General features: G+C 48.7%; 1 protein-coding gene across 1 annotated transcript in view; it reads right to left on the bottom strand.

The window, feature by feature from the left end:
- Positions 1-23703, bottom strand: part of LOC102455175 (uncharacterized) — an 85138-nt gene extending 61435 nt beyond the window's left edge. The window contains exons 1-6 of the mRNA XM_075907143.1: positions 23570-23703; positions 22856-22951; positions 21867-21993; positions 17052-17195; positions 15754-16767; positions 10453-10464 (exon numbers count right to left, since the gene is read on the bottom strand). Of these exons, the coding sequence (XP_075763258.1) occupies positions 10453-10464; positions 15754-16767; positions 17052-17195; positions 21867-21993; positions 22856-22879 (1321 nt within the window). The 5' untranslated portion in view covers positions 22880-22951; positions 23570-23703. The remainder of the gene's footprint in view (positions 1-10452; positions 10465-15753; positions 16768-17051; positions 17196-21866; positions 21994-22855; positions 22952-23569) is intronic.
- Between the last annotated feature and the right edge of the window lie 1153 nt (positions 23704-24856).

Genomic DNA, 24856 nt, shown 5'->3' on the forward strand with positions numbered 1-24856 from the left:
CTTATCCCGAAAAAACTTCCCCTGCGTCCAGACTCAAGCCGCGTTCTTTCGAAATTATTTCGAAAGAACGCGGCTTTTCTTTCGATGGCGGTAAACCTCGTTTCACGAGGAAGAACGCCTTCTTTCGAAAGTTCCTCTTTCGAAAGAAGGCGTTCTTCAATGTAAATAGGGCTTCCTCGAAAGAGAGCATCCAGACTCGCTGGGTGCTCTCTTTCGAAAAAGCGGATTGCTCTTTCGAAAGATCCGCCTGCAGTCTAGACGCGATCTTTCGACAGAGGCTCTTTCGAAAGATGCTTTCGAAAGAGCCTCTTTCGAAAGAAGCCTGCAGTCTAGACATAGCCCCCCTGCCCAGTGGCTCTGAACCTTTCTAGACCTCTGATTGGTCTTGCATAGCCCCAAGTGTCACCTCTCTTAAAGCCCCCTCACTTACAGAATCAGACAGAAAGATACAGAAGGGTCATGACCAATGTTCCCTTTCATCTATCCCGTCCATGTGTGGATTTTTTCCATCCATGTGCAGAATAAATTTTATGTGCACTGAGGAAGGTGCGAATGTGCACCACACGTAAAAACACAAAGCTAGCGGTGGGCAGTCTGCTGGGCAGCATTGGACTCTCCTAAGCGGCTGCACGAACACCCAGCTTCTTGGGAGCGCTGGTCCCAGTGTGCTAGGACAGAAATGGCTGCTTTCTCACTGTTGCGCCATGATTATAAAAGAAATTGATTGGAAGCCAAACGTTGGGCTTACTGCTCAGAGCAAAGCTTCCAGAGCAGTCTACTCAATTTGAATTTGTACTGACTGCTAGCACTTATTCTGTAGCCTGACAGTAGTGACTGGGGAGGGGGGACCTGGGTCACCACCAGCCATGTGACTCACCCCCCACCCTGGGGAAAGGCAGGACAACCCACCCCTGGCTCTCCCTGATCTCACTTCACCTCGTCCCCCAATTGAGGCAGACCCTGGGAGTTGCGTCCCTCCTCTTCCCACTGGGGAGTATGGTCCCACCCCTGCTTGAATGAGGCATCAGGAGAGCAAAGCAAGCTGGAGCCGCCTTGCTCTGCTTCCCCCGCCACTGCCAGTGGGTGGGCGGTGGTAGGGCTGGGCCACCCCTGCATTAGGATGTGGAATGTAGCTGGTAATTCGCTTAAGGTCTTTGTTTAAACTTCTATCATAGGTATCAAAGTTGTAAATGAAATTAAACTCTGAAGCTTCCCTTTCAAGCTGTTTTTTTAAATTGGCTTGTAATAATATGGAAACTTGGAGGTCTATTGATGAGTGTCCTGACAAGTTAAAATGTTCCTCAACAGGTTCTGTGTGTTACCTTTTTGAATATCTGATTTGTGTCCATTAATCCTTTGTCATCCAGCCTATATACCTTTCTATATACTTCACCTTTTCACTATATTTTAGCAGTAATGCAAGGATCTGCAGGGATTTTACCCCATCAGAGGTTAGCTTTAGCAGTAGTGATGGATCCGAACACATGTAGGCTGTGTCTAGACTGGCAAGTTTTTCCGCAAAAGCAGGTGCTTTTGTGGAAAAACTTGCCAGCTGTCTACACTGGCCGCTTGAATTTCCGCAAGAACACTGACTTCCTATTGTCTGAAATCAGTGCTTCTTGCGGAAATACTATGCTGCTCCCGTTTGGGCAACAGTCCCTTTTGCGCAAAGCTTTTGCGCAAACGGGCCAGTGTAGACAGCTCAGATTTGTTTTGCGCAAAAAAGCCCCGATCGCGAAAATGGCTATTGGTGCTTTTGCGGAAAAGCGTCCGTGCCAATCTAGATGCTCTTTTCTGCAAATGCTTTTAACGGAAATCTTTTCCGTTAAAAGCATTTGCGAAAAATCATGCCAGTCTAGACGAAGGCATAATGTCCAGACTGGGTGATAAAAGGAGGGTCAGTGTCTTGTGAGATATAAAAGGGTCTAAACTGTAAAGGCCCAGCCAAAATGACAACCTGATTGAGGAACCAGAAGGCACTGGTGCCTGACTGCAAGTTCCCATTTTTCCCACGTCAGGAAATGTGTCCTAAAGGTGATCAGGTGATCTTTTCATGCATATTAAGAACATAAGAACATAAGAATGGCCGTACTGGGTCAGACCAAAGGTCCATCTAGCCCAGTATCCTGTCTACCGACAGTGGCCAGCACCAGGTGCCCCAGAGAGGGTGGACTGAAGACAATGATCAAGCGATTTGTCTCCTGTCATCCCTCTCCAGCCTCTGACAGACAGAGGCCAAGGACACCATTTTATCCCCTGGCTAATAGCCTTTTATGGACCTAACCTCCATGAAATTATCTAGCTTCTCTTTAAACTCTATTATAGTCCTAGCCTTCACAGCCTCTGGGGAATTCAAAAAGAATTTAACCATCCAATCAAATATGCGTTCCCACAAAAATCTCAGGGTGCAGAAACCTGTTTTTGGCCTGAAGGATTGGCTAAAAGGTGACGCAAAGGGGCCTATAAAATCCTATGGCAGGGGCTATATGGAAGGATTTTACTTCCTCACAAGAACTTTCTAAAAACTTAAAAAACAACAAATAGTCTGGTAGAACTTTAAAGACGATCAAAACATGTAGGGTATGTCTACACTTGCACCCTCTTTCGAGAGAGGGATGCAAATGAAGACATTTGAAATTGCAAATGAAACCGGGATTTAAATATCCCGGGATTTAAATATCCCATGCTTCATTTGCATATTCGCGTTATGGTGCTATTTCGAAATAGTGCTATTTCAAAATAACAGATGCTGTTAAGACACAGTTATTTCAAGAGAAAACCCTTCTCTTGAAATAACCCTTATTCCTCATACAATGAGGTTTACCAGTTATTTTGAGAGAAGGGTTTTCTCTCGAAATAACCGCGTCTTGACAGTGTCTGTTATTTCAAAATAGTGCTATTTCAAAATAGTGCCATAATGTGATTATGCAAATGAAGCACAGGATATTTAAATCCTGGCTTCATTTGCAATTTTGAATGTCTTCATTTGCATCCCTCTATCGAAAGAGGGTGCAAGTGTAGACATACCCGTAGATGGTATCATGAGCTTTCGTGGGCCCAGTCCACTTCTTCAAATCTCTGGTCATCTGAAGAAATGGGTTGTGCCCATGAAAGCTCATGATACCATCTACATGTTTTGTCAGTCTTTAAAGTGCTACCAGATCATTTTAAAGATTTTCCTGTTACAGACAAACTTGGCTACCCCTAAAGAACTTTCTGTTAGAGGATTGTCTACCTCAAACCCCTTTCCTTTCCTTGTTCTTTCTAAGGGTATGTCTACACTTGCACCCTCTTTCGAGAGAGGGATGCAAATGCAGCTGAGTGAAATTGCAGATGAAGTGTGGATTTGAATTTCCTGTGCTTCATTTGCATAATCGCGGACCGCCGCTATTTCGAAATACCCTATTTTGAAATAACAAACGCTGTGTAGACGTGGTTACTTTGAAAAAAAAAACCCTTCTTTAAAAATAAACGTTAAACCTAATTTTTTGAGGAATAAGGGTTATTTTAAAGAAGGGGTTCTACACAGCATTTGCTATTTCGAAATAGGGTATTTTGAAATAGCGGCGGTCCGCGATTATGCAAATGAAGCGTGGATAATTCAAATCCACACTTCATCTGCAATTTTGCTCAACTGCATTTGCATCCCTCTCTTGAAAGAGAATGCAAGTGTAGACATATTCTAAGTCTCCTGCTATTGTACTCTGCTACCATACTTTCACCTTTCACCAAGATCCTCCTCTCACCAACAGAGAGAGGCTGTTCCTCCACGCCCAGGTTCTACAGGGCTGTGTGTGTGAGTATGGTAATTGTAACTGTATACTTAGACTTAAGTGTATGCTTAGGCTTCATTTATGCTACCCTCCAGGGTGATTGACTCCATTTGTGATCTTGGCCATGTGTTTTGTATTGTTTGCAATTTTAATACCAATCATAATAAAAATTGTTTTATTTTGGCACTGCCCTCAGTATAAGTGCAACTGCTGAGGTTCTCCAGATCTGCTTCCAGAAATAGAGCCCCATCGCACGCCACCTCTGTGACTGGGATGGAGGACAAACCTAGAGCTTTATCTAGTCAGATTAGGCGAGCCGGATCCATATCAATCACTTGTTCTTAACCCTGGGCTATGGTGGGAAACAGGCTCATGAACCCTGATAATCTCAGGGATTTGTAGGCTAGGAAGGGACCTCAAGAGGTCACATAGTCCAGATCCCTGTACCCATGGCAGGGTTAAGTCTTAACTAGCCCAAGTGGATGGGAACTTATAGCCCACAGCTGGACCTAGCTCCCCAGCAGAAGCACTGGGCATTTTCTGATTTGCTCCCTGGAAGGAGCACCAGGTGGGTGGAGTGGGGCAAGACCCTGTTCCAGGGCCCTGTTCCCCAGCAGGAGGGGGTAACTGCAGGCAGCAGTGGGGAGGGGACCCCACAGAGCCGTACTCCCCCTCTGTCCAACCACCTGAAAGTTGGGCCCCCACCCAGTTTTCCTGCCTTTCTTTTTACTTGTGTGCGGCCTCCATGGATTTTTTTCTGTGGGTTAATGGCCCCTGATAGAAAAAAGGCCCCTGATCTAGCCCAGCCCTGGTAAGTGTTGGTCTAACTCTAACCTGTCCTGAAACATCTCCAATGATGGAGATTCCACAGCTTCCTTGGGCAATGTCAGGGTCATATGAGAAGAAAGATTGTCTCGCGGATGCCCCCAGGGGTAGTGTGTAATTGTCCCTGATTATTGGGTGGGGGTGCAAACAGATTCTGTCTTGCATTGTCAAAGGGCTCCCTGGGATACTGAACCCAGCCTTTGTGGCTGCTAGCTGTGCCTGGCAGAAAGGTTACACATAGACGGTATAACACTGATGCAGTTAACCTTTGGAACTCCTCGTCACAGAGTGAGTGTGAGTGTGAGTGAGTGTGACTTTGCTTTGCAAATAGAAGTACATGCATATCCTACCATTAGACATAATCACAGTTTCAGGTGTGAGAGCAGTACTTACAATTTAAATAAAACAATCAACAACAACAAATTCTTGTGACTGTAGAGTGGGAAGCAATAAAAGTAAATGTTTTTGCTTCAAAAGCAGATGACGAACTAACTGACGCACAGACTGGTGTGGCATGTCTGTGGATGCGTCAAATCGTGGACATGTAAAAACGCTTCCTGCCTTGGTTTGCTGTTCAAGGCTTATGAAGGCAGCTTGTGTGTGCTCACTGAACATGTGGCTCTTGTTGAATGTAAAAGAGAGATCATCAATGTTATGAATGAATATGAAAGCAAAAATAAGCTAGTGGCATTCTGACCATACAGTGTACCCTGTAAGCTGAGTGCTTGGGAGGCCACACAGGAGAGACTCAAATGCTGCCCAGCTGAGTGCCCACAGCCGGCAGCATGTGTTTCTACAGGTGGTGCACATCCACACATGCGTTGGTGTACACAACAAAATGTATTCCACCCATGGATAGAAAAAAGAGGGACCATTACTGCATGGCACCTGACTCTCTTCTGGGTGGCTGCCCAAGGGCTCAGCTTACAGGGAATGCTGACTGGAAGGGGCTCTCAAGGACCAAGTCTTGAAACTAATTGTTATCAATGAACTGGAAGCCAATATAAAATCCCCCATATCTCAGCGGGGGTGATTGGTCGGGTCCCTTTTGGGGGTGGGTTTCCTGGGTGTTGCGCCCTTAAGCTACATCTACACAGCGGAGCTATTTTGGGATATTTTCGGTATCCTGAAATAGCTATTCTGAGTCATAAGAGAAAGCCCCTTATATCGAAATATAATGGGCTCGCTATTCCGACAGGCCTGTAAACCTCATTGCATGAGGGATAAGGGACGTTTCAGAACAGCACCTTATTTTGAAATTAATTTTGAAATAACATTGAAATAATGCAAATAGTGTAGCTTATTTCACGCTAAGTGTGCTGAGCTGTGCTGCTCTGCAGGGGGCAGTAACTCCAACTCTGTGCCTTGGCTGAGGGGACAGTGTTCCCTCTAATTTTTTCTATCCATGTGCAGAATAAATGTTGTTATGTGCACCAAGGCACGTGCAGATGTGCGCCACGAGGAGAAACATGCTGCTGGCTGTGGGCGCTGAGCTAATCAGTTGGGTGGCACTTGAATCCCCTGGAAGGCTGCCCAAGTGTACAGCTTCCAGAGAACACTGCTCTGGGGGAGGCCAGAACTTCTGGCCCAGCAGGCCAAGGTGGTGGGGGCCCAGAAGGCAGGTGTCAGTGGCATGATCAGCACACTGAGGAGCAACCCCCCAGGGATTTCTGTGATTCAGCCCATCAAGCCCAGAATTAGGGGCCACCAGCTGCCAGCAAAAGGGAGTTTTTTCTGTGCCAGCTGGATGTGAAGCAGCCTGTCAGCCATTCAAACACCTTCCTCTGGGCTTCACTGACTGCTGGCTGACAATAGCTGGGGTTGAATCCCCTCAATGTGTCCAGTCTTGACCATTGGATATTTAGAGACGTCCCAGAGCCTCTGTTCCCAGGTCATCCATGTTATCATGGCTCCGTTGCTACACATGACGCCTGAGAAGAGTTATCAAACAAAAGGGAATTTAAGAAGGGATGGAGATTGAAGCAAACAAATGGGAGTGATGGACACAAATGGTTCCAGAGAATACAAAAAATATCACAAAATGCGAGCTCCCCTCATGGCCTTTCCTAGCTAAACAGTCTCACCTCACACCCCAGTTGACTGCAGCAGTGGCTTGTGCCCATGAGCACAGGTCCTGTCCTTCATAAAGCATGGATGCTTCTCAGAGATCTCCTTAGTGACTGGTCCTAGAGTGTTTTTCGCTCCCTGTGAGATACTAAATCAGTCTCTTGTCTTTATTCACCGAAAGGGTGAACCCTTTTCTTCCACAGGGTCTATACTGTGTCTTTGATGGTTTCCCATTGGCTTTTCTGGGTTGGTGGCAAGGTTGACAATTGAGCAACACATCACAGAATTGGCTTGCAAGGGAGGGGTGACAATCCCCTCCCACTTGAATGGGCCATCTACACACCACGACCTATGCTGGGGTGACTCACTTTCAATCCAAGACCGTACGGGCATAATTTTCCATATAGTTGTATTATTCCTTAGCTATTACTTGTCCTGAGATCCCCACGATCACGAGTATCAAAATTCCCAAGCATTCTGCAGTGGCCTTGCCTGCTATCCATCCTGGCTAAAGATCAGGAAAGCAATTCATTAGGTGTGGCGAGTGTGTCAGGTCAGACAGTTGATTGCGAAAACCAGCGATTCCCTTGCTAGTTGGCACCAGTGGGCTGCCATCACAGACGCACCGAGCGACACCGTCACACCCTCATATAACAGAAAGGCCAGGGCAGCTCCAGGTGTACAACAAATATATCAGGGTATGTCTACACTACAAAGTTAATTCGAATTAACAGACGTTTGTTCGAATTAACTTTGATAGGCGCTACACAGGCAAACCGCTAGTTCGAACTTAATTCGAACTAGCAGAGCACTTAATTCTAATTAGGTAAACCTCATTCTACGAGGACTAATACCTAGTTCGAATTAAGTGGTTCGAATTAAGGGCTGTGTAGCCACTTAATTCGAACTAATGGGAGGCTAGCCCTCCCCAGCTTTCCCTGGTGGCCACTCTGGGCACCACCAGGGAAACTCTTCTGCCCCCCTCCCGGCCCCAGAGCCCTTAAAGGGGCACGGGCTGGCTACGGTGCCCGTGCCAGGTGCAAGCCTGCCAGCACCCAGCAGCAGACCCTGCACCTGGCATGGCACGAGCCAGCCACCCGCTGCCACCCAGCCCTCCGCCTCTTCCCGGGACCAGGCTGGCAGCTCCCAGGAGCCTGCCCGGGGTCGCAAGAGGTGGGCGCCCTCCTGGTCTAGTGTGGACATCATGGGCCTCGTCCACGACCTCCGCACTAGGCACAGGAAAGTGGCCGTCTAGGGCAGGATAGCTGCCAGCCTGGCCACCCAGGAGCAGGTTTGCCTGAAAATCAATGTGGTCCAGTGAGACCCCCAACTCTGAGCCCTGAGATTAGAACGGCCATACTGGGTCAGACCAAAGGTCCATCTAGCCCAGTAGCCTGTCTGCCGACAGCGGCCAACACCAGCTACCCCGGAAGGGTTGGACCGAAGAAAATGACCAAGCCATTTGTCTCGTGCCATCCATCTCTAGCCTTCCAAAACAGAGGCCAGGGACACAATTTCTATCCCCTGGCTAATACCACTCCATGGACCCAGCCTCCATGAATTTATCTAACTTCTCTTTAAACTCTGTTCTAGTTCTAGCCTTCACAGCCTCCTGCAGCAAGGAGTTCCACAGGTTGACTATTTGTGAAGAAGAACTTTCTGTTATTAGTTTGAAGCCTGCTACCCATTAATTTCATTTGGTGACCTCTAGTCCTTCTATTATGGGAACTAATGAAGAACTTTACTTTATGCACCCTCTCCACACCACTCGTGCTTTTATAGACCAATCATATCCCCCCTCAGTCTCCTCTTTTCTAAGCTGAAAAGTCCCAGTCTCTTTAGCCTCTCTTCATATGGGACCTGTTCCAAACCCCTGATCATTTTAGTTGCCCTCCCCTCTCCCACCCTCTCTCTTTCCCTCTCCCACCTCCTTTTCCCAGTCTCCCCGAGTTTTGTTCAATAAAGAGAGTTTCTATTTTTGAACACAAGCGTCCTTTATTTTGTACATGAGGAAGGGGGGCTAGGGAGGGGTAAGTGGAAGGAGGTGAGGGATATATGGGGTACGAGCCCCCGATGGGGAGGACTGGGGTGGCTCTGCAGGCTCCTCGGGGTGGAAGCTCTCCTGCAGCCCCCTGATTGACCCCTCCCCAGATGGCAGCCTGCGGCAAGTGCAGCCGGGCTGATGGCCGAGTTCTGTGATGTGCCAAGTGTGGGCATTCAGTGCACGCCAAGCCAGGACTGCTTTGTTGTCCCTCATCGAGTTAGACAAGCGAGTGGGGAACCCCTGAGAACTGTCTGTCCGGGGTGGGGGTCAGGACCCTTTAAGCACAGCCCTCGCCTAGCCGGAGACTGCAGCTCCACACTCTAAGTCCTAATCTGATGCCCTGCCGGGACTGCTTCCGGCCAGCCTTAACCTCGGTTCAGGGTCCACTCAATGTGGACATGCTAGTTCGAATTAGCAAAACACTAATTCGAACTAGTTTTTTTAGGTCTAGATGCACTAGTTCGAATTAGCTTAGTTCGAATTAACTAATTCGAATTAAGTTAGTTCGAATTAGTGCTGTAGTGTAGACGTACCCTAAAGGCCTAGTAAGATGCTAAAATGACAAACGGTCGGAACTCTCCATTTCTCTCAGTTTTGGATTCGTGGGTACTAAAGCTGTAGCTGCAGTTAACAAACCAAGCCATTGAATAGCTGGCCCAGGCCTCTCCCGTAATAGCTTGCTTACATGTTGGGTTATGGGCCAAAGTCCCTCTAAAGCAGCAGTTCCCAACCTTTGCCAGATGGGAATCCATTTTGACAATTCAGGAAGACTTGATGACCCAAGGCAATTCAAGAACCGGGGGCAGAGCCACCTGGGGAGACACATGGCGACCCTTTTGAAATGTAACGGTGACCCATAGGTTGGGAAACCCTGCTCTAAAGCCATGTCCCTACTTGAAACACTGGAAACTTTCTTCCTCCAATGTAGCACTGTCTACACTAGGGCTTAAGTCATCTAAGTGACTTCTCTCGGGGAGGGTGGGGATGGGGGATTTTTCACCCCCATGAGAAATGTGACTTTGCTGTTACAGCTTTCCAGAGTAGACCAGCCCTTAGATCAAGGGTGGGCAAACGCCACTCAGTGGGCTGAATCTGGCCCACCTAGGGCTTTGATCCGGCCCGTGCGGCTGTTCCGGGAACGCACTGGGAACACACGAGCCCTTTAAATAGAAGCAGTTGAAAGGGCTCACAGGTTCCCGCAACATCCTGGCAGCGAGCCCGGGAGCAGCGAGCCCCTTAAATAGCAGGACTCGAAAGGGCTCACAGCTCCCGTCTCTGGCTAACGCGATGCCTGGGAGCTGCAGGGGAGGCACGAGCCCTTTCAGCTCCTGCTATTGAAAGGCTCCGCCCCGTCCGTTCGAGGCCCTGCCCACGGCTCACGACCACTTCAGAAATTTTGGAAGTGGCCCCCGCTCAAATGTTATTCCCCGCCGCTGGCCTTAGATGGCTTGTTGACCTGAAAGGCGATAGACATCAAGTTTTTTTTTTTGACACTGATGAGTGACAATTCCAGCTGACCTGCTTTATGGTGCTTCCCTTGAGCTCTCTGAGCAAACCTTGTGTGAAGTACAGCTGTGGCCCCATAGCTTGGCTTGAAGGCTACATGGCCGCACTCCCTCAGCTGGCCTTCTCAAAAGGGTCTCAGCAGCTGAACAATAACTGGCTGCAAAAGCTGTGACAGAAAAACTGCATCACACCTCCATCACCAGGCTTAAAAATAAACAGAGGCATCTCATGATGGACTTTCCCCCACTTCTCGTTTGCAAGGGAATCTCAGTGACCCTTATGGTCCAGCTGGACAAAAGGTTGCACAACGTTATGCTTCTCAAGTAGTTTTCCTCAGAGCAGGGGAGTGGACAGACTTGTTGGGCACCTGGGCAAGCTTTGTGTATGGGGGAGGGGGACTGGTTCTGTGGTCCTGGAAGGGGTGGGGCTGAGGGCAGCTAACCCCCAGTGCCACCTGGAGCGCACTGTGCTGTACCCTCCCCCCAGCAGCCCTGAGTGCTGTCTGGAATGCACTCAGAGGCACTTTAGCAGTGATTTAAAGGGCCCAAGGATCTGACCATGGCTTGACTCACCAGGCCCCAGGACAACTGCTGCCTTTATTCCCCCATCTGCCCGTCAGTGAGCTTGCCTCTGAATAGAAGTTGATTTTGAAGCTAATCAAAATAAGTTCTATTTGAAACACAAATAATTAAAATCTACACTGGCTCAGTATTCTCCTAGGCTGTGTCTAGACTGGCAAGTTTTTTCGCAAAAGCAAGTGCTTTTGCGGAAAAAGTTGCCAGCTGTCTACACTGGCCGCTTGAATTTCTGCAAGAACACTGACGATCTCATGTAAGAAATCAGTGCTTCTTGTGGAAATACTATGCTGCTCCCGTTTGGGCAAAAGTCCTTTTGCGCAAAAGCTTTTGCACAAAAGGGCCAGTGTAGACAGCTCAGATTTGTTTTGCGCAAAAAAGCCCCGGTCGCGAAAATGGCGATCGCGGCTTTTTTGTGCAAAAGTGTGTCTAGATTGGCACGGACACTTTTCCGCAAAAAGTGCTTTTGCAGAAAAGCGTTCGTGCCAATCTAGACGCTCTTTTCCGCAAATGCTTTTAACGGAAAACTTTTCGTTAAAAGCATTTGTGGAATATAATCCCAGTCTAGACGTAGCCCTAGGGTACGTCTAGACTGCGGCGATACTTCTGCATACTGGAAATATCCTGAAATAGCAACGCCGCGTCTTTAAACACACCCTCTATTTCCCGAAATAGTGGGTTCATTATTCCAGCGTCCCTGTAACCCTCATTCCTGGAGGGTTAAGGGATTTGTCAGAATAGTGCCTCATTTTGAAATTAAATGTTAAAATAAGCTCTTTTGATCCAGACTCGCAATAAGCTACGCAATTTGTGTAGCGCAGCCCTGCACAATATATGGCCCGCGGGACACACATGGCCCACAGGGGCTCACTGTGTGGCCTGTGAACAGTTGTGATGGGGCGAGCCCGTCCCCTCACCCATGCCTGCAGATGCCGGTGGCTGCAGCGTCAGAAGCTGTGCTGCCCGGCATGCTCTGGCACTGCTGCACATGCTCCGGCGGTCCCATGGGCATTTCAAAGGCCGGAGCTGTGCAGCCGGGAAGGGAAGCAGAGTGTGGCTTCGGGAGGCCAGTGGAGGATGCTGGAAGCCGGAGACAGCCAGGCCTCCAGCCGAATGGGGGAACAGAGGCACCCCATGGGGGACCAGCCAGCAAGAGGGCAGTTCAAAAGCCCAGTGGGGCATCCCTCCGGGGAGGAAGCCGCCAAACCGGCTGTAAACCCCGAGGATCAGGCGAAGCGCTCCTGGGAAGTCCCGAAGGACGGCCCCAGGGGAAGAGGGTGCTGGACCAGCTGTGAGACAGGCAGAGGCACCCCGGATTGGGTCAGATGGACCCCCCTTTACCCCAGAGGACCTTGCAGCTCCAGAGGGCAGGCGGCATGTCGGGGGAGAAGAGGAATAGACGCCGCAGGAGCTTTTAATATTAGTAGTAATATTATGAAAATATCCACTTAAAATATGACCCCCAAATACGACAAGCTTGTTGCCGAAAAGAGATGTAATATTTCTCATTAAGCTTGCAAGGTAATTAGGAAAAGTACAAACGTTTTCTTTCAATGGAACAGATGTTTTTCATTTTTCCATGATTCATAAATAAAAATTAAAATAATTATGTTTGATTTAATTGAAAAAATCTTAATAAAGTATCCTCCCCCCCCCCCAACCTACCCTTGCGGCCCACAGCTGTTTTCTTTGGAGTAATATGACCCTCGCTCTTTCCGAGTTGTGCAGGCCTGGTAGCACAAATTGTGTAGCTTATTCTGACAGAAGGGTGCTGTCCATGATAGAGGTGTATGAAATCATGAGTGGCGTGGAGAGGGTGAATAAAGAAAAGTTATTTATTAGTTCCCATAATAGAAGAATTAGAGGACACCAAATGAAGTTAATGGGTAGCAGGTTTAAAACTAATAAAAGAAAGTTCTTCACACAGCGTGTAGTCAACCTGTGGAACTCCTTGCCAGAGGAGGCTGTGAAGGCTAGGACTATAATAGAGTTTAAAAAGAAGGTAGATAATTTCATGGAGGTTAGGTCCATAAAAGGCTATTAGCCAGAGGATAGAAATGGTGTTTCTGGCCTCTGTTTGTCAGAGGCTGGAGAAGGATGGCAGGAGACAAATCGCTTGATCATTGACTTCAGTCCACCCCCTTTGGGGCACCTGGTGCTGGCCACTGTCGGCAGACAGGCTACTCAGCTAGATGGACCTTTGGTCTGACCCAGTACGGCCATTCTTATGTTCTTATGTCCAGATGCAGCTTTACACACTGTTTCTCACACTCATTCCCCTACACCCCAGTCTTTGGAGTGAAGTTTTACATCAATTCGGACAGCTTAGGGCAAAAAGGGTAAATTGCATCAAATAAGCTTTTCATGATTAGCCATTTCTTACATCACTAACTCAAAGAGAAAAAAAATACACATTCCATTTTTCCAGTATCAGTCAGTTGATCACATCATGAAGTCTTTTATTGGTTAAAGAGTAACTGCATGGTGAATTTTTTTTTCCATGGGTAACAATAATAGGATCAAAGATTATAGAATCTTCTTACAGATGTTAGTTTTCTTTTCATTCCCTTTTCCAGGTGAAGCATGCCTAGGAAAGGTGAGGAGGTGTGGCCTGTCAGTACACTTAAGCCTTGCTGGCCAGTACAGTGCCCATCACAGACAGCATTTCCCAAATGTTGAGATTAGTTAGATCTCTTCCAAAATAACCCCTCAAAGGGACTAAATCAAATAACTGGGCATTTTGCTTTGTTCCAAGTCACTTGCTGTGGAATTCTCTCCTTGGCTCATCTGAGACAGTATCGACTCAAACAACAGAACTGCAGTTTGATCATGTGCACTTACTTCCGCTAGTCGCACCATTTGGGGTTTGCTGCTGTTCACGTTATCCGAGTGGAGATTTAAAACCACCACTTTGATAATCTGTCCAATAGCTTGGCAAACTCTCTCCTGTTGATTGAGGTGCAGGGATGGGGGAGGAGAAAACAAAATGACAGTAAAGAAATGATGGACATTTGGCTGAAATTTCCCAATAAATCTGAGCTATATTCCGTCAAACAAACCTAATATCCAGTTATATGACCAAATAGCCTTCATGAAAGAGAAGAATCACAGAGGTAGAAGACACTTTACATACAAAATGAATGTAAAATTCCAGAGCTGGTTATAATTGGTGATTCATAATAAGGATGACTGATTCTCCCATTGCAGTCTCTGCTGATCCATTCAAACCTGCTTCACTCAGCGCTGTTTCATTAGTGTTATTTACAAAAATTTTAAAATATTCAGAACAGGAGAGGGGAGCCTGAGGAGAGACAACCAACCTTCCCTAAAATGGCTTTAAACTCTGAATGACTACACTGTGGTCGGGATCCATCTGAAATCCTCTTCCAAGTCTAGTAATAGAAATGTAGCCGTGTTAGTCTGGTCTTGCTGAAACAAAAGACAGGACTATGAAGCACTTTAAAGACTTACAAGATGGTTTATTAGGTGATGGATGAGCTTTCGTGGGCCAGACCCACTTCCTCAGATCAAATTGTGGAAGAAAAATGCCAATTTTCTTCCACAATTTGATCTAAGGAAGTGGGTCTGGCCCATGAAAGCTCATCCATCACCTAATAAACAATCATGTTAGTTTTTAAAGTGATGCATAGTCCTTTCTTTTCTTCTTCCAAGTCTGTAACCCTTTCATCTCCCACCCTAATGAGTCTGATTTAGGAACAAAGATATCTAAGCACCATTTCCAAGCATAGACAGCCAAGAACACTACCTCACTGAACACTCTGGGAAGTGAAGGACTACGAAGGAGGTAATTTCTGCATGTCTCAGACACAATGTAACAGTTCTGGGGTAAGAGGGAAAGAGAGAATTCCCCCATCTCCTTCCAGCATCACAGAACCTGAAACATAACAATGTTCTTGTTCTTCGTTATATTTAAACATATTTTAAATGAGAAAAATAAATAATCAACAAAATAACTGTTCAGTGCAATTCCAGGGCAACATGAAAACAAGTGGGAGCTAGACACTATGTCCTCTGAGAGGAACTTGATGACCAACATATATTTTGCAGTGGGAGCATCTGTATAAATGTGGATTTGTTTAGATAAGGAAATTTGATGATGGCTATGTTGCGTCAGGAGCAGCGTTTCCTGTAAACTGTGCACTTTGTGACTGCTTAGGAGAGATTAAAATGTTACCCACATGATAAGCAGAATGTTCACAGCTAAGTTTTTTTCTACTGGTGGTGCACATTTGCACGTGCCTGAGTGCATGTAAAATTTATTCCTCACATGGATGGAAAAAATTCACACATGGATGGAAAAGACTACAGGGAACATTGTTCAGGAAAATATATACTAGATCACCCCAGCCACTATACATGGCCCATGTCTTTGCTGCAAAAATAGTTGTCTCTTTACATCAAGAAAAATACACAAACTATTCAATGCCTTGAAAACCCCAGTGAGGAGGACTCTTGATGTAGCTAGCTGAAGACACCATTGTCTTCTCCATCTGGGGATGATGTACATTCCTGGTAGAAAGGACATGCACACCCATGTCTCACAGGACAATGCAATCGATCAAAAGGACCAAAGGATCCACCTAAAAAAAAAGGGTAAGTTTCAAAAGGCAAAACGTGGGCAACTCCCACGGGGGAGCCAAGTGACTACAGTGTGTAAAAGACACAAACAGATAGCTTACAGGGGACGCTGGTAGCAGTGTGCTTTTGCAGCCACTCAGGAGAGAGTCAAATGCTGCCCAGCTGATTAGGAGAGCACCCACAGCTAATTTTTTTGTTTTTACTAGTGGTGCACATTTGCACATGCCTCGATGCACATAAAAATTATTCTGCACATGGATGGAAAAGATCAGAGGGAACATTGGTCGCTACCTGGGAATTACCAGAAGAATTAAGATCTTCTGCCAGATCTACACAAGGTTTTTATGGAGTTTATCTCCTTTACGGATTCTCTGATGATAGATAAGCCCTGAGCTCTGAGTAAAGCTTTTCCCACACTCACAACATTCATAAGGTCTCTGTCCTGTGTGGATTCTGTGATGTGTAATGAGGGTTGAGCTCTGAGAGAAGGTTTTCCCGCACTCACAGCATTCATAGGGTTTCTCTCCCGTATGGACTCTCTGATGAGAGATAAGGGAGGAGATGTCAGTGAAACTTTTCCCACAGGCACCACATTCATAGGGGCGCTCTCCTGTGTGGATTCTCTGATGTGTAGTAAGATTGGAGCTTCGAGTGAAGCTTTTCCCACACTCACTACATTCATAGGGTCGCTCTCCCGTGTGGATTCTCTGATGAGAGATCAGGGCTGATCTCTGAGCAAAGCTTTTCCCGCACTCACAGCATTCATAGGGCCTCTCTCCAGTGTGGATCCTCTGATGCGAGATCAGGGCTGAACTGTGATTGAAGCTTTTCCCGCACTCGCCGCATTTGTAGGGTCTCTCTCCAGTGTGGATCCTTTGATGCGTAGAAAGGTCTGAGCTCTGCGTGAAAGTTTTCCTGCACTCATAGCATTCGTAGGGTCTCTCCCCTCTGTGTATTCGCTGATGTCTAATAAGGGCTGAGGTATGATTGAAGCTTTTCCCACACTCGCAACACTTGTAGGGTCTGTCTTTTGTGTGGATTATCTCATGTCGAAGCAGGGCTGAGCGGTAACTGAAGTTTTTCCCACACTCACTGCATGTATTCTCTCTCTTTTCCCTGAGGACTTTCTCCTGGGACGAGGGCTCTTTGAGATCCTGATGAGTTTCCTGACAAGTAATGGATTTATCCACTTTCTCCCAGGGCTGGATTCCCTGCACTCTCTCTGGCCTGTGCTGATTCTCACAGGCTGCGCCCTGCACACCATGTTTGGATACATTCCCTTGGGAGCCTTGCACTAATCCCCTGGATGGTTCCACTCGCTCAGCATCTTCCTGCTGAAGATTCAGCTCCTGGTTCTCACTCCCCATCTTAGCACCTGCTGGGATAGAGAGAGAAACCTCAGAATTAAGGCAGAAAGCAAATCCAAAGAAGTGCAGGAGAGACAGAAAATAAAAAGCAGGGACTGAACTCCTCCAAACCCATTCCCAAAGGGAAGAGGATTAATTGTGCCTCCATATCCCATCCAAACACACACTAGGAAGAGAGGGAGCTACTGCAAGATGTCAATTGCAGTCTGTAGGAAGCCACGCAGGGCTATCTTGAATTCAGAAAGCTCACAAAGGTCTTTCAGGAAATCCCAGCTGTCTACCCTAGGGCACTTACTGATTCTGAGTAAGTTTACTGTTTCTTCACCTGTGCAAGGACTTCTCTGGATCTCTCTTTTCACTGAACCCTGGAGCTCTGGGACCCACGGCTCTTCCCCTCCTTCCAGCTGGGAGATCACATCAGGTTTGGAAACAGGAAACCCTGGCAAGGGGAAACAAAACAAGGGAGATCAGGTGACACCTACGCCATCTGTCATAAAAACACCTCAGTCCATTTTAAATCAATAAAAAAATCACAAGACCCAGCTCCCCAGGTGCTCCAAATTACAGAACACTCAGTTTATGAGAGATTTAATACCCACATCTCTGCTGGGAAACACACAGCTGGACACTCATTACCAAAGAGAGCCCTAAAACACAGAGATGGAACTGCATGTCCCAGAGAGTGAAGACTCTAGATAGGAGACCAAGTCTTCCTGGAACTGCCCAGTTGACAAAGAGGTTCAGAGATAATGCAAGTCTTGGGGAAGCTGGAAGCAACTAGCATTGGCCTGTGGCAGTTTAGTGGAGGGGATGCCATATGAGGAGAGATCAATAAAACTGGGACTTTTCAGCTTAGAAAAGAGGAGACACAGGAGGATAGGGAAATATGACAGAGGTCTAATGTGGAGAAGGTGAATAAGAAAGTTATTTACTTCTTCCATAACACAAGAACTAGGAGATACTACATGAAATTAATAGATAGCAAATTTAAAACAAACAAAAAGAAGTATTTCTTCACACAATGCACAATCAACCTGTGGAACTCCTTGCCAGAGGATGTTGTGAAGTCCAAGACTATAACAGGGTTCAGAAAAAAAAAAGCTAGATGAATTCATGGAGGATAGGTCCATCAAAGGTTATTAGCCAAGATGGCATGTTGAGTAGCCCTGGTCTAGACAAAGCGTTCTAGCTATGTGGATAGATAGGAAATACCAGATGCTAGGAAAGTTACACAAAAAGAAAATGCAAAGTGTAGGCACAGCATAGATAGGAGGCCCTAGGGCAGAAACTTACAACTTGCAGGCTGGATATGGCCCATGGACTGCCTTGATCCACCCCATGATGCTCAGGATTTCTCTCCACCCTGCAGTAGCACAGTGAGCCAGTGCTGAGAAAAGAGCCATACTCCTCATGAGCCCAATCAAGGCAAGCCACAGGCCAGATTCAGCTTGCAGGCTGGGAGAAAGCAGTGATAGCTCCCATGGGCTGGGAAACCCAGCCAATGCAAGTGGTAGGAGCGGTGTCTGTCAGTGCAGGGCCACGTGGAGCCACCTGCACCCCTCACAATTTTTTTGAGGCACATAAAACATTTATTCCACATATGGATGGAAAAAATTCACACACAGATGGAAAAGATTCAAGGAAACATTGCACCCAACCCCATACTCCTGCAGCTGGCAAGAGCCCCAGGGAATGGTTCTGCATGGATGGTGCAAACTGCCACAGGTAGTCAGCTCAATACAGCAGTTTTGAGGGCTAACTCATCAGTGGTTTGAGCAGTGGCCTGTTAAACCCAGGATTGTAAATTCAATCCTTGAGGGAGCCATATGGGGCAAATCTGTCAGGGATGGTACTTGGCCTTGCTGTGAAGGCAGGGGACTGGACTCAAGGTCCCCTCCAGCTCTAAGAGATTGGTATATCTCCAATATTTACTTAAATTAATGGGATGAAGTTCTGTGACCTTTGTTATACAGGACCTCAGAGTCAATGATCTGTGAAGCCAGGGAATGGGTTACTTAGGTGCTAAGGCAATGCAGGGCCCAGGACAACTCCACCCCCCTCCTGCCACAGCTACACTCTGCCTCTTCCTCCACCCCATCCCTTCTTCCAAGCCCCTGCCCTCTCCTCTCCCAAGTGATGCCAGGAGCTGGCAACATGGGGCAGAACAAAGTCCCATGTTGCCCAGACCCTGTTGCGTCTGAAAACTGTCCAATGGAGGGATGAATCTCCCTCTTTAAAAGTTTTTTGGGGGGGATAATAAAAGAAAAATATACACGCTTCATTTAAATGATTGTATTTTTCAAGAATACAGAGTTATTTTTACAAAGTTAATTTTTATTTCAGATTTATTTAAAAAAGGGATTGTTAAAATTTGCCCATTTAATATATATATATTTTTTTACAAGGGAACTCTGTCAAGTGTATTTTTTTCATCCTTATAAACTTTTATCATTCGCTATGTTTTAACAAAAAAGGGCTATAGTCAATTTGGTTTCCAATAACATTATCTTCTAGATTTCAAACCTTAAGCATTGATTTAGCTGTGCCAAACAGCCCTATTCCAAATTTATCTGTTTTATGTGTTCTGTAAGATTTATTAAGAAGCAATCCTGTTCCCGGTTCATCTGTGTGTTTCTGTCTCATCCAGGTGCAGTTTCTTTCAACAATCACTCAGTTATGTGAATTGGATTTATTTTGAGGATTCTGTCTTATTTCTGTTTGTTGTAATGAGAAGCAATCCCATTTTCCTGGCACATCCCATTTTCCTGGCACAACCAAACCCTGACCTAGCTTTAAATTAAGATCGGAGGAAGCTGCGGATCGACTTTTGGTGGTCCTAGCTCTTACTGTTTAGGATGAATTCTTGAACAGACAACCTTACTCTCTACAATATACAGTAGATCAGGGGTGGACAACAGGTTAGAGACGAAGAGCTAAATTAGCAGTGAATAAAGTTCAAAGAGCCACGTATTATATATTTATTTTTATATATCTATCTATAGAAAGATAGGTAGATATAGTACACAAAATGTAGTGATAAAAAATAACATTACAGGACATTTTGGACAAAAACCAATAAAAAAAGTCTCTAGTCACTTAAAAAATTCATGGTGAGTCCATAGATCTTCAGAGAATTTGACAAAGAACAAACATCAAATTAAAAAAAACCAAAAACTTTAAAAATACAGTAATATTCGCACACTGAAAAAAAAAAAGCATCCCCACCATGTATTTTGAATTTAACACTACTGCCCTATTATGTCCTGTGAGTTTTTTTAAATTAAACTGAACTGAGAAGTAAATTAGCACAATTTGAAATGCCTGTTTCACTCCAGCTTGTTGATGTCTGGTATGGTTTCCTAATTTTTTTTTAAACTTATGAAGATTATGGCTTTTTGATGGTTCTAAAAGTTCAGGTCTGTCCCAGACTGCAAATATAAGAGGTTCAAAAACAATAAGGGAGAGGCTCGTATCTCAGAATAATTGGTTCAGCCTGGCAAACAATAGCCTTTGAAGAAACACAGTTAAACCAGGTACATGCAGATTCTTTTCTTTTTTTGCCCTGGAATTTAAATATGACAGCTGCCTTATTCTGCCTCCATGAGGACTTTGAGTTTAGGGTACTTCAGCCCCCTTCCCCCCCAAGCCAGGCATTCCCAGCCTCCTGCTCTAACCCAATTCCCTCCCCCACCCCAGAGCCAGCCTCCCCCAACCTAATGCTTGGTTCCTGGAGCTGCTGCTACCATGTGCTTCTCCCTCCAAGTGCTGGGGTGCCATGTGCAGAGTGGCTGGCTGTGGGCAGCCCTGCAATGGTCAGAGCAGGGGGTCTCCATATGCTGTCATTGCCTGTAGATACCAGTCCTGCAGCTCCCATTGATCAATGATGGAGAACTGTGGCCCATGGGGGCTTTGGGGCTGGTTCATATGGATGGGGGACAGCATAGGGAGCTGCTGCTTTTGGGGGTGGTTGTGGGGTGGGTCAGGGTAGGAGATGGGCTTGTCTTGGCTCTGCTGCTCCATCCCTGGGGTGGCTGTCTGGTGGCTCCCAGGATGGGTGGAGGACTTGAACCCATGATGCTGTCCTCCCCAGGTAAATTCCCTATCCCTAGGCCACTCAAGAACCCACCTCACCTCCCTACCTTCAGCGGGTCCCTTAGCCTGTGTTGGCTGTCTGGTCACTCCCAGGATGTGTGCGGGGAGGGGGACGGACGGACTTGAACCCAGGTAAATGCCCTATCCCCTAAGCCACTCCAGAACCTAGCCCACCTCCCTACCTTCAGTGGGTCCCTTATTCTGCCTTCCTACTATGTCAACTGACTCCATCTCTGGGGTAGCCTGTGTTGGCTGTCCAGCCACTCCCAGGATGGGCAGGGGGGGGCCTTGCATCCCCAACTCTGTGCTCCCCACATTCCCTAGCCCACTCCAGAACCTACCCCACCTCCCTACCTTCAGGGGGTCCCCTCCCATACTCCAAACCTGTTGGTCCAAGACCAGAGTCTTCACCCCAACCCCCTACCCCAGCCTGGTGAAAGTGAATGAGATTCGGGGAGGAAGGGGGATGCAGTGAGTAGAGCGAGGTCTTGGAGAAGGGGTAGAGCAGCGGCGGGGCTTCAGAGAAGTGGGGGAAGGAAGCCAGGCAAGGGTATTTGGGTTTGAGGTAGGTCATCTTACATTGCACTTCAATTGAAAAAGCGATCTTGTGATGAAAAAGGTTGGAGACCACTGGGCTTAAGGGGTAACAGAAATCAATGGCTCAGAAGAAAAACTCAGGTTGAAGGCAAAGGGGTGGTAACAAGGTTCAGACGGTTTGTGTGCTGGAGGATCAGTACTGAAGCAAAGGTCAGAGTGGACAGCTTCTCTTTGCTATGGCAGAGATAAACCCACTCATGATCTTAGCACAGAGAAAGTTGTTAGACTTTGTACCATGCCGCTCCCGAACCCTGTTCCCAGAGCGTTCTGTAGTGGGGTGGGCAGAGCGCTAGCCTGTGTGTCACAGGCACGTTGGGGTGATGCTGAGACAGGGCAGAGTTAAGGTTACATTGTGTGGTGATGACTTGAACCTTAACTCTGCATTTCCCCTTCTGAGAACCACAGGGACAGGACTCCTTACCCAGTGAGATCACATTCTCATAGTTCTCCTGCATGACGGCTCTGTAGAGGGCTCTCTGAGCTGGGTCCAGCAGAGCCCACTCGGCCCTGGTGAAATACACAGCCACGTCCTCAAATGTCACCGGCCCCTGAAAGAGCAAGAGCCCAACACTCAGCACCTGCTGCCCCACTCACAGCCCCCAACCAGTCATGTGGGAGAAGAGCCAATAACATGGAAGCTCTGGGTGGCTCATAGTCACCAGCGTCCCACCCCCACCCTGCTCAGAGCATCCAGGAAACACTGGGCATGGGGAGTGAAAGGGACAAAGAGATCCTCCTGGCCTGTCCCAGCAGATCCATCCCAGCCCTACAAGCCAGAGACTGATATAGGAGATGGATCCTCCAGTAGGGTCCCGGCACAGAGCCGTGGTAGGAAACCCAACACCCCTCTCATCGTCAGCAGCTGCATGTTGGTGGCTGGGGCATCTACCCTACACGCCCCTGGTGAATGTCCCCTTGACATGTCACTCCAGCTTTTGGGGAGGATTCAGCACTGGGCTGTGGTCAGTTTTCCCTGCCTTGCTCTGAGGGCTTGTTTCTTTATTTCCCGCTTCATGCATTAGGGCGTTTTCTCCCCCACTACCCAGAGATTTGTTCCGAGGATCTAAGCTCGGGATGTGAACGGGTAACCGGTTACACAGTAATTGTCACCCTTACCAGGTGATGCTTACTGGTAACCAGTTAACCGGCACCTGTGCGGTGCCCGCAAGTGGGGGCTGGAGCAGCCTCCTGTATGCATCATCTTGCTTAATCAGTCAGGGATTTGTTCCCAGACTTCAGCCCAGGTTAACGAGCCCCTGCAACTTTGTGACACTCTGTCTCCCCCATTTTCTTCACCCGGTGTATCCCCTCCCCGAGCACCCAAGAACTGGCCACCTCTTCATCGTCTGCTGCCCCTCTCCCTGCAGCTGGAAAGCCTCCCGTCCCCAGCAACTCCCTGACTGTCCCTACCTGTAGTGGCTCCGTGGCAGCCATGTCCCTGCCCTGTCCCGTGGGAGGACGGGCTGAGTCGGAGCGAAGCGCGGACGTCCGGCGTCGGTCTGCAGCCTGGCAGGGAGAGAGGGACGATGGGGCAGGTGTCAGAGCAGGTTTGAGTTGATTTCACACCAGGGTCCCCTCGCCAGGCTCCTTCCCCACAGACAGGGAGGGCCAGGGCAGCCAGGCTGGGAACATGCCCCATCCCCTGTCACAGCGCAGACCTGGCCCCTCCCGCCCAGACAGCTCCAAGCCCCCCAGGAACCGAGTGTGAATCCAACCCGGGCAAAGAGCAGACCCAGAGAACCCGGGGGGGGGGGGGATGTCCCCAGAGCAGCGCCCTTCTGCGGGGGGGGGGGGGGGGACAGAGTCCGGGGCTGCCCCCCGCGGCTTCTCACCTGGCTCACAGGACAGTGGCACCGGGCTGGGACCCCCACGTCTCCTAACGCCTCTTCCCTCGTGTCTGGCCCGGCCGAGAAGCGGGGCGTCCCCCTCCCCCACCGCTTGGGGCTTCCCGGGGGCGAGACGCGCTTTCCCAGACAAGCCGGGCAGCGGGGGCGGGACGGGCCTGGCGCGGCAGCTCAGCCGGTGGCCGAAGGACCCTTCTGGCCCGAACCTCCCCGCGGGGCCGAGACGGGGGGAGGCGGCGCAGAGTCACTTTCCTGCCCCGCCCCAGGGCCCCTCACTCACCGGCCGCCTCCGGCTCCAGCGGAGTCCGGGCCGGTTTCTGGCCGGGGACAGGCCCGGGCGGGCGGGCAGGGAAGGGTCAGTCCCCACCCGGACCCCGCTGGGGGGGGGGGGGGGGGGCAGCAGCGGCCTCTGGCCGGTCCCAGCCTCGGAGCTGCCGCTCTCGGCTCTTTGTTCTCCCCCCGCCGGCTCCTGCCGCCTCCTCCCAGCGCCGCCCGCCCCCAGCGCCAGCCCCTTCCTGTGCCCTGCAAACCCCGCCCGGGCTGCAGCGCCTGGAACCGGCTCCTGGGGGGGGGGGAGCAGGGAATTGACTACAAGAGACCCCTCCCCCCGCGCCTGCTGCCCTCCCCCCCGACAGCCCTGGCTCTGGCTCACAGGACAAGGGGCCCGATCCGGCTTCGGGCGAGCACGCGCCGCCTGGGAACGGGCCGGGGGTCAAGTCTCCCACAACCAGAGGGGGAAGGGCTAGACCCGGAGAGAGACGCTGGAAAGGCACCGCTGGGAACTCCCGGCCGAGACAGGCTCCAGCTGGACTTCGATCTGCAGCGCCGAGCGTCAGCTGGGCCACACAAGTCAGACCAAAGGTCCATCTAGCCCCGTGACCTGTCTGCCCATTGGCACTGACCATTTGTGTTCCGAAAAGAGATATTGACGGAGTTGCTTCTAACACATCTACTGTTAAACAGTCGCTCTAAAAAACCCTCCTTGTTTATACATTTATTCAATAAAATATGTTTGAGCTTAATTTAAAAGTGGCAGAAAAAGGTAGATTCATTTTGAAGAAAAGGGTTTTATAAACAGACCCCTGTCCTTTCACAGCCTGCACCACTCCTTGTTTCTCCTATCTTCCCCACCACGTGCACCCCACAGCAGTCATCCCGCTTCCCCACCCATTTCCAGAAAGCCTGTAGGGGGGAAGCTCATTTTCCCATGCCATGCCATGCCCCTGGCTCCTCCAAGGGCAGTCGGAGCCGAGCTGGGACCGGCGCTCCCTTTGGCTGCTCCCCTACAAGAGAGGCCCAAAGGGGATGTTTAGATGGCACGCTTTCTACGGTTCCAGTCCACGTTGCTTTGTTAGCACCACGTGGCCGGAAACATACAGGCTCTTTACCTCCCCGAACGACCCTTCACACAAGACTCTGGACATGGGCTTGGTCCAAGAAGGCGCAGCCAGCCGGCCAGGCTGAGCCACAAACCGGGCCTAGCCCTGACAGAGATGGCAGAGCAAGCCACGCTCAGCGGCCGCTACTCACAGACACTCCTGTGGCAGTCATCTTGCTTCCCCACCCG

Source organism: Pelodiscus sinensis, chromosome 24 (assembly GCF_049634645.1).
Source record: "Pelodiscus sinensis isolate JC-2024 chromosome 24, ASM4963464v1, whole genome shotgun sequence".
In the NCBI taxonomy this organism is placed as follows: Eukaryota; Metazoa; Chordata; order Testudines; family Trionychidae; genus Pelodiscus; species Pelodiscus sinensis.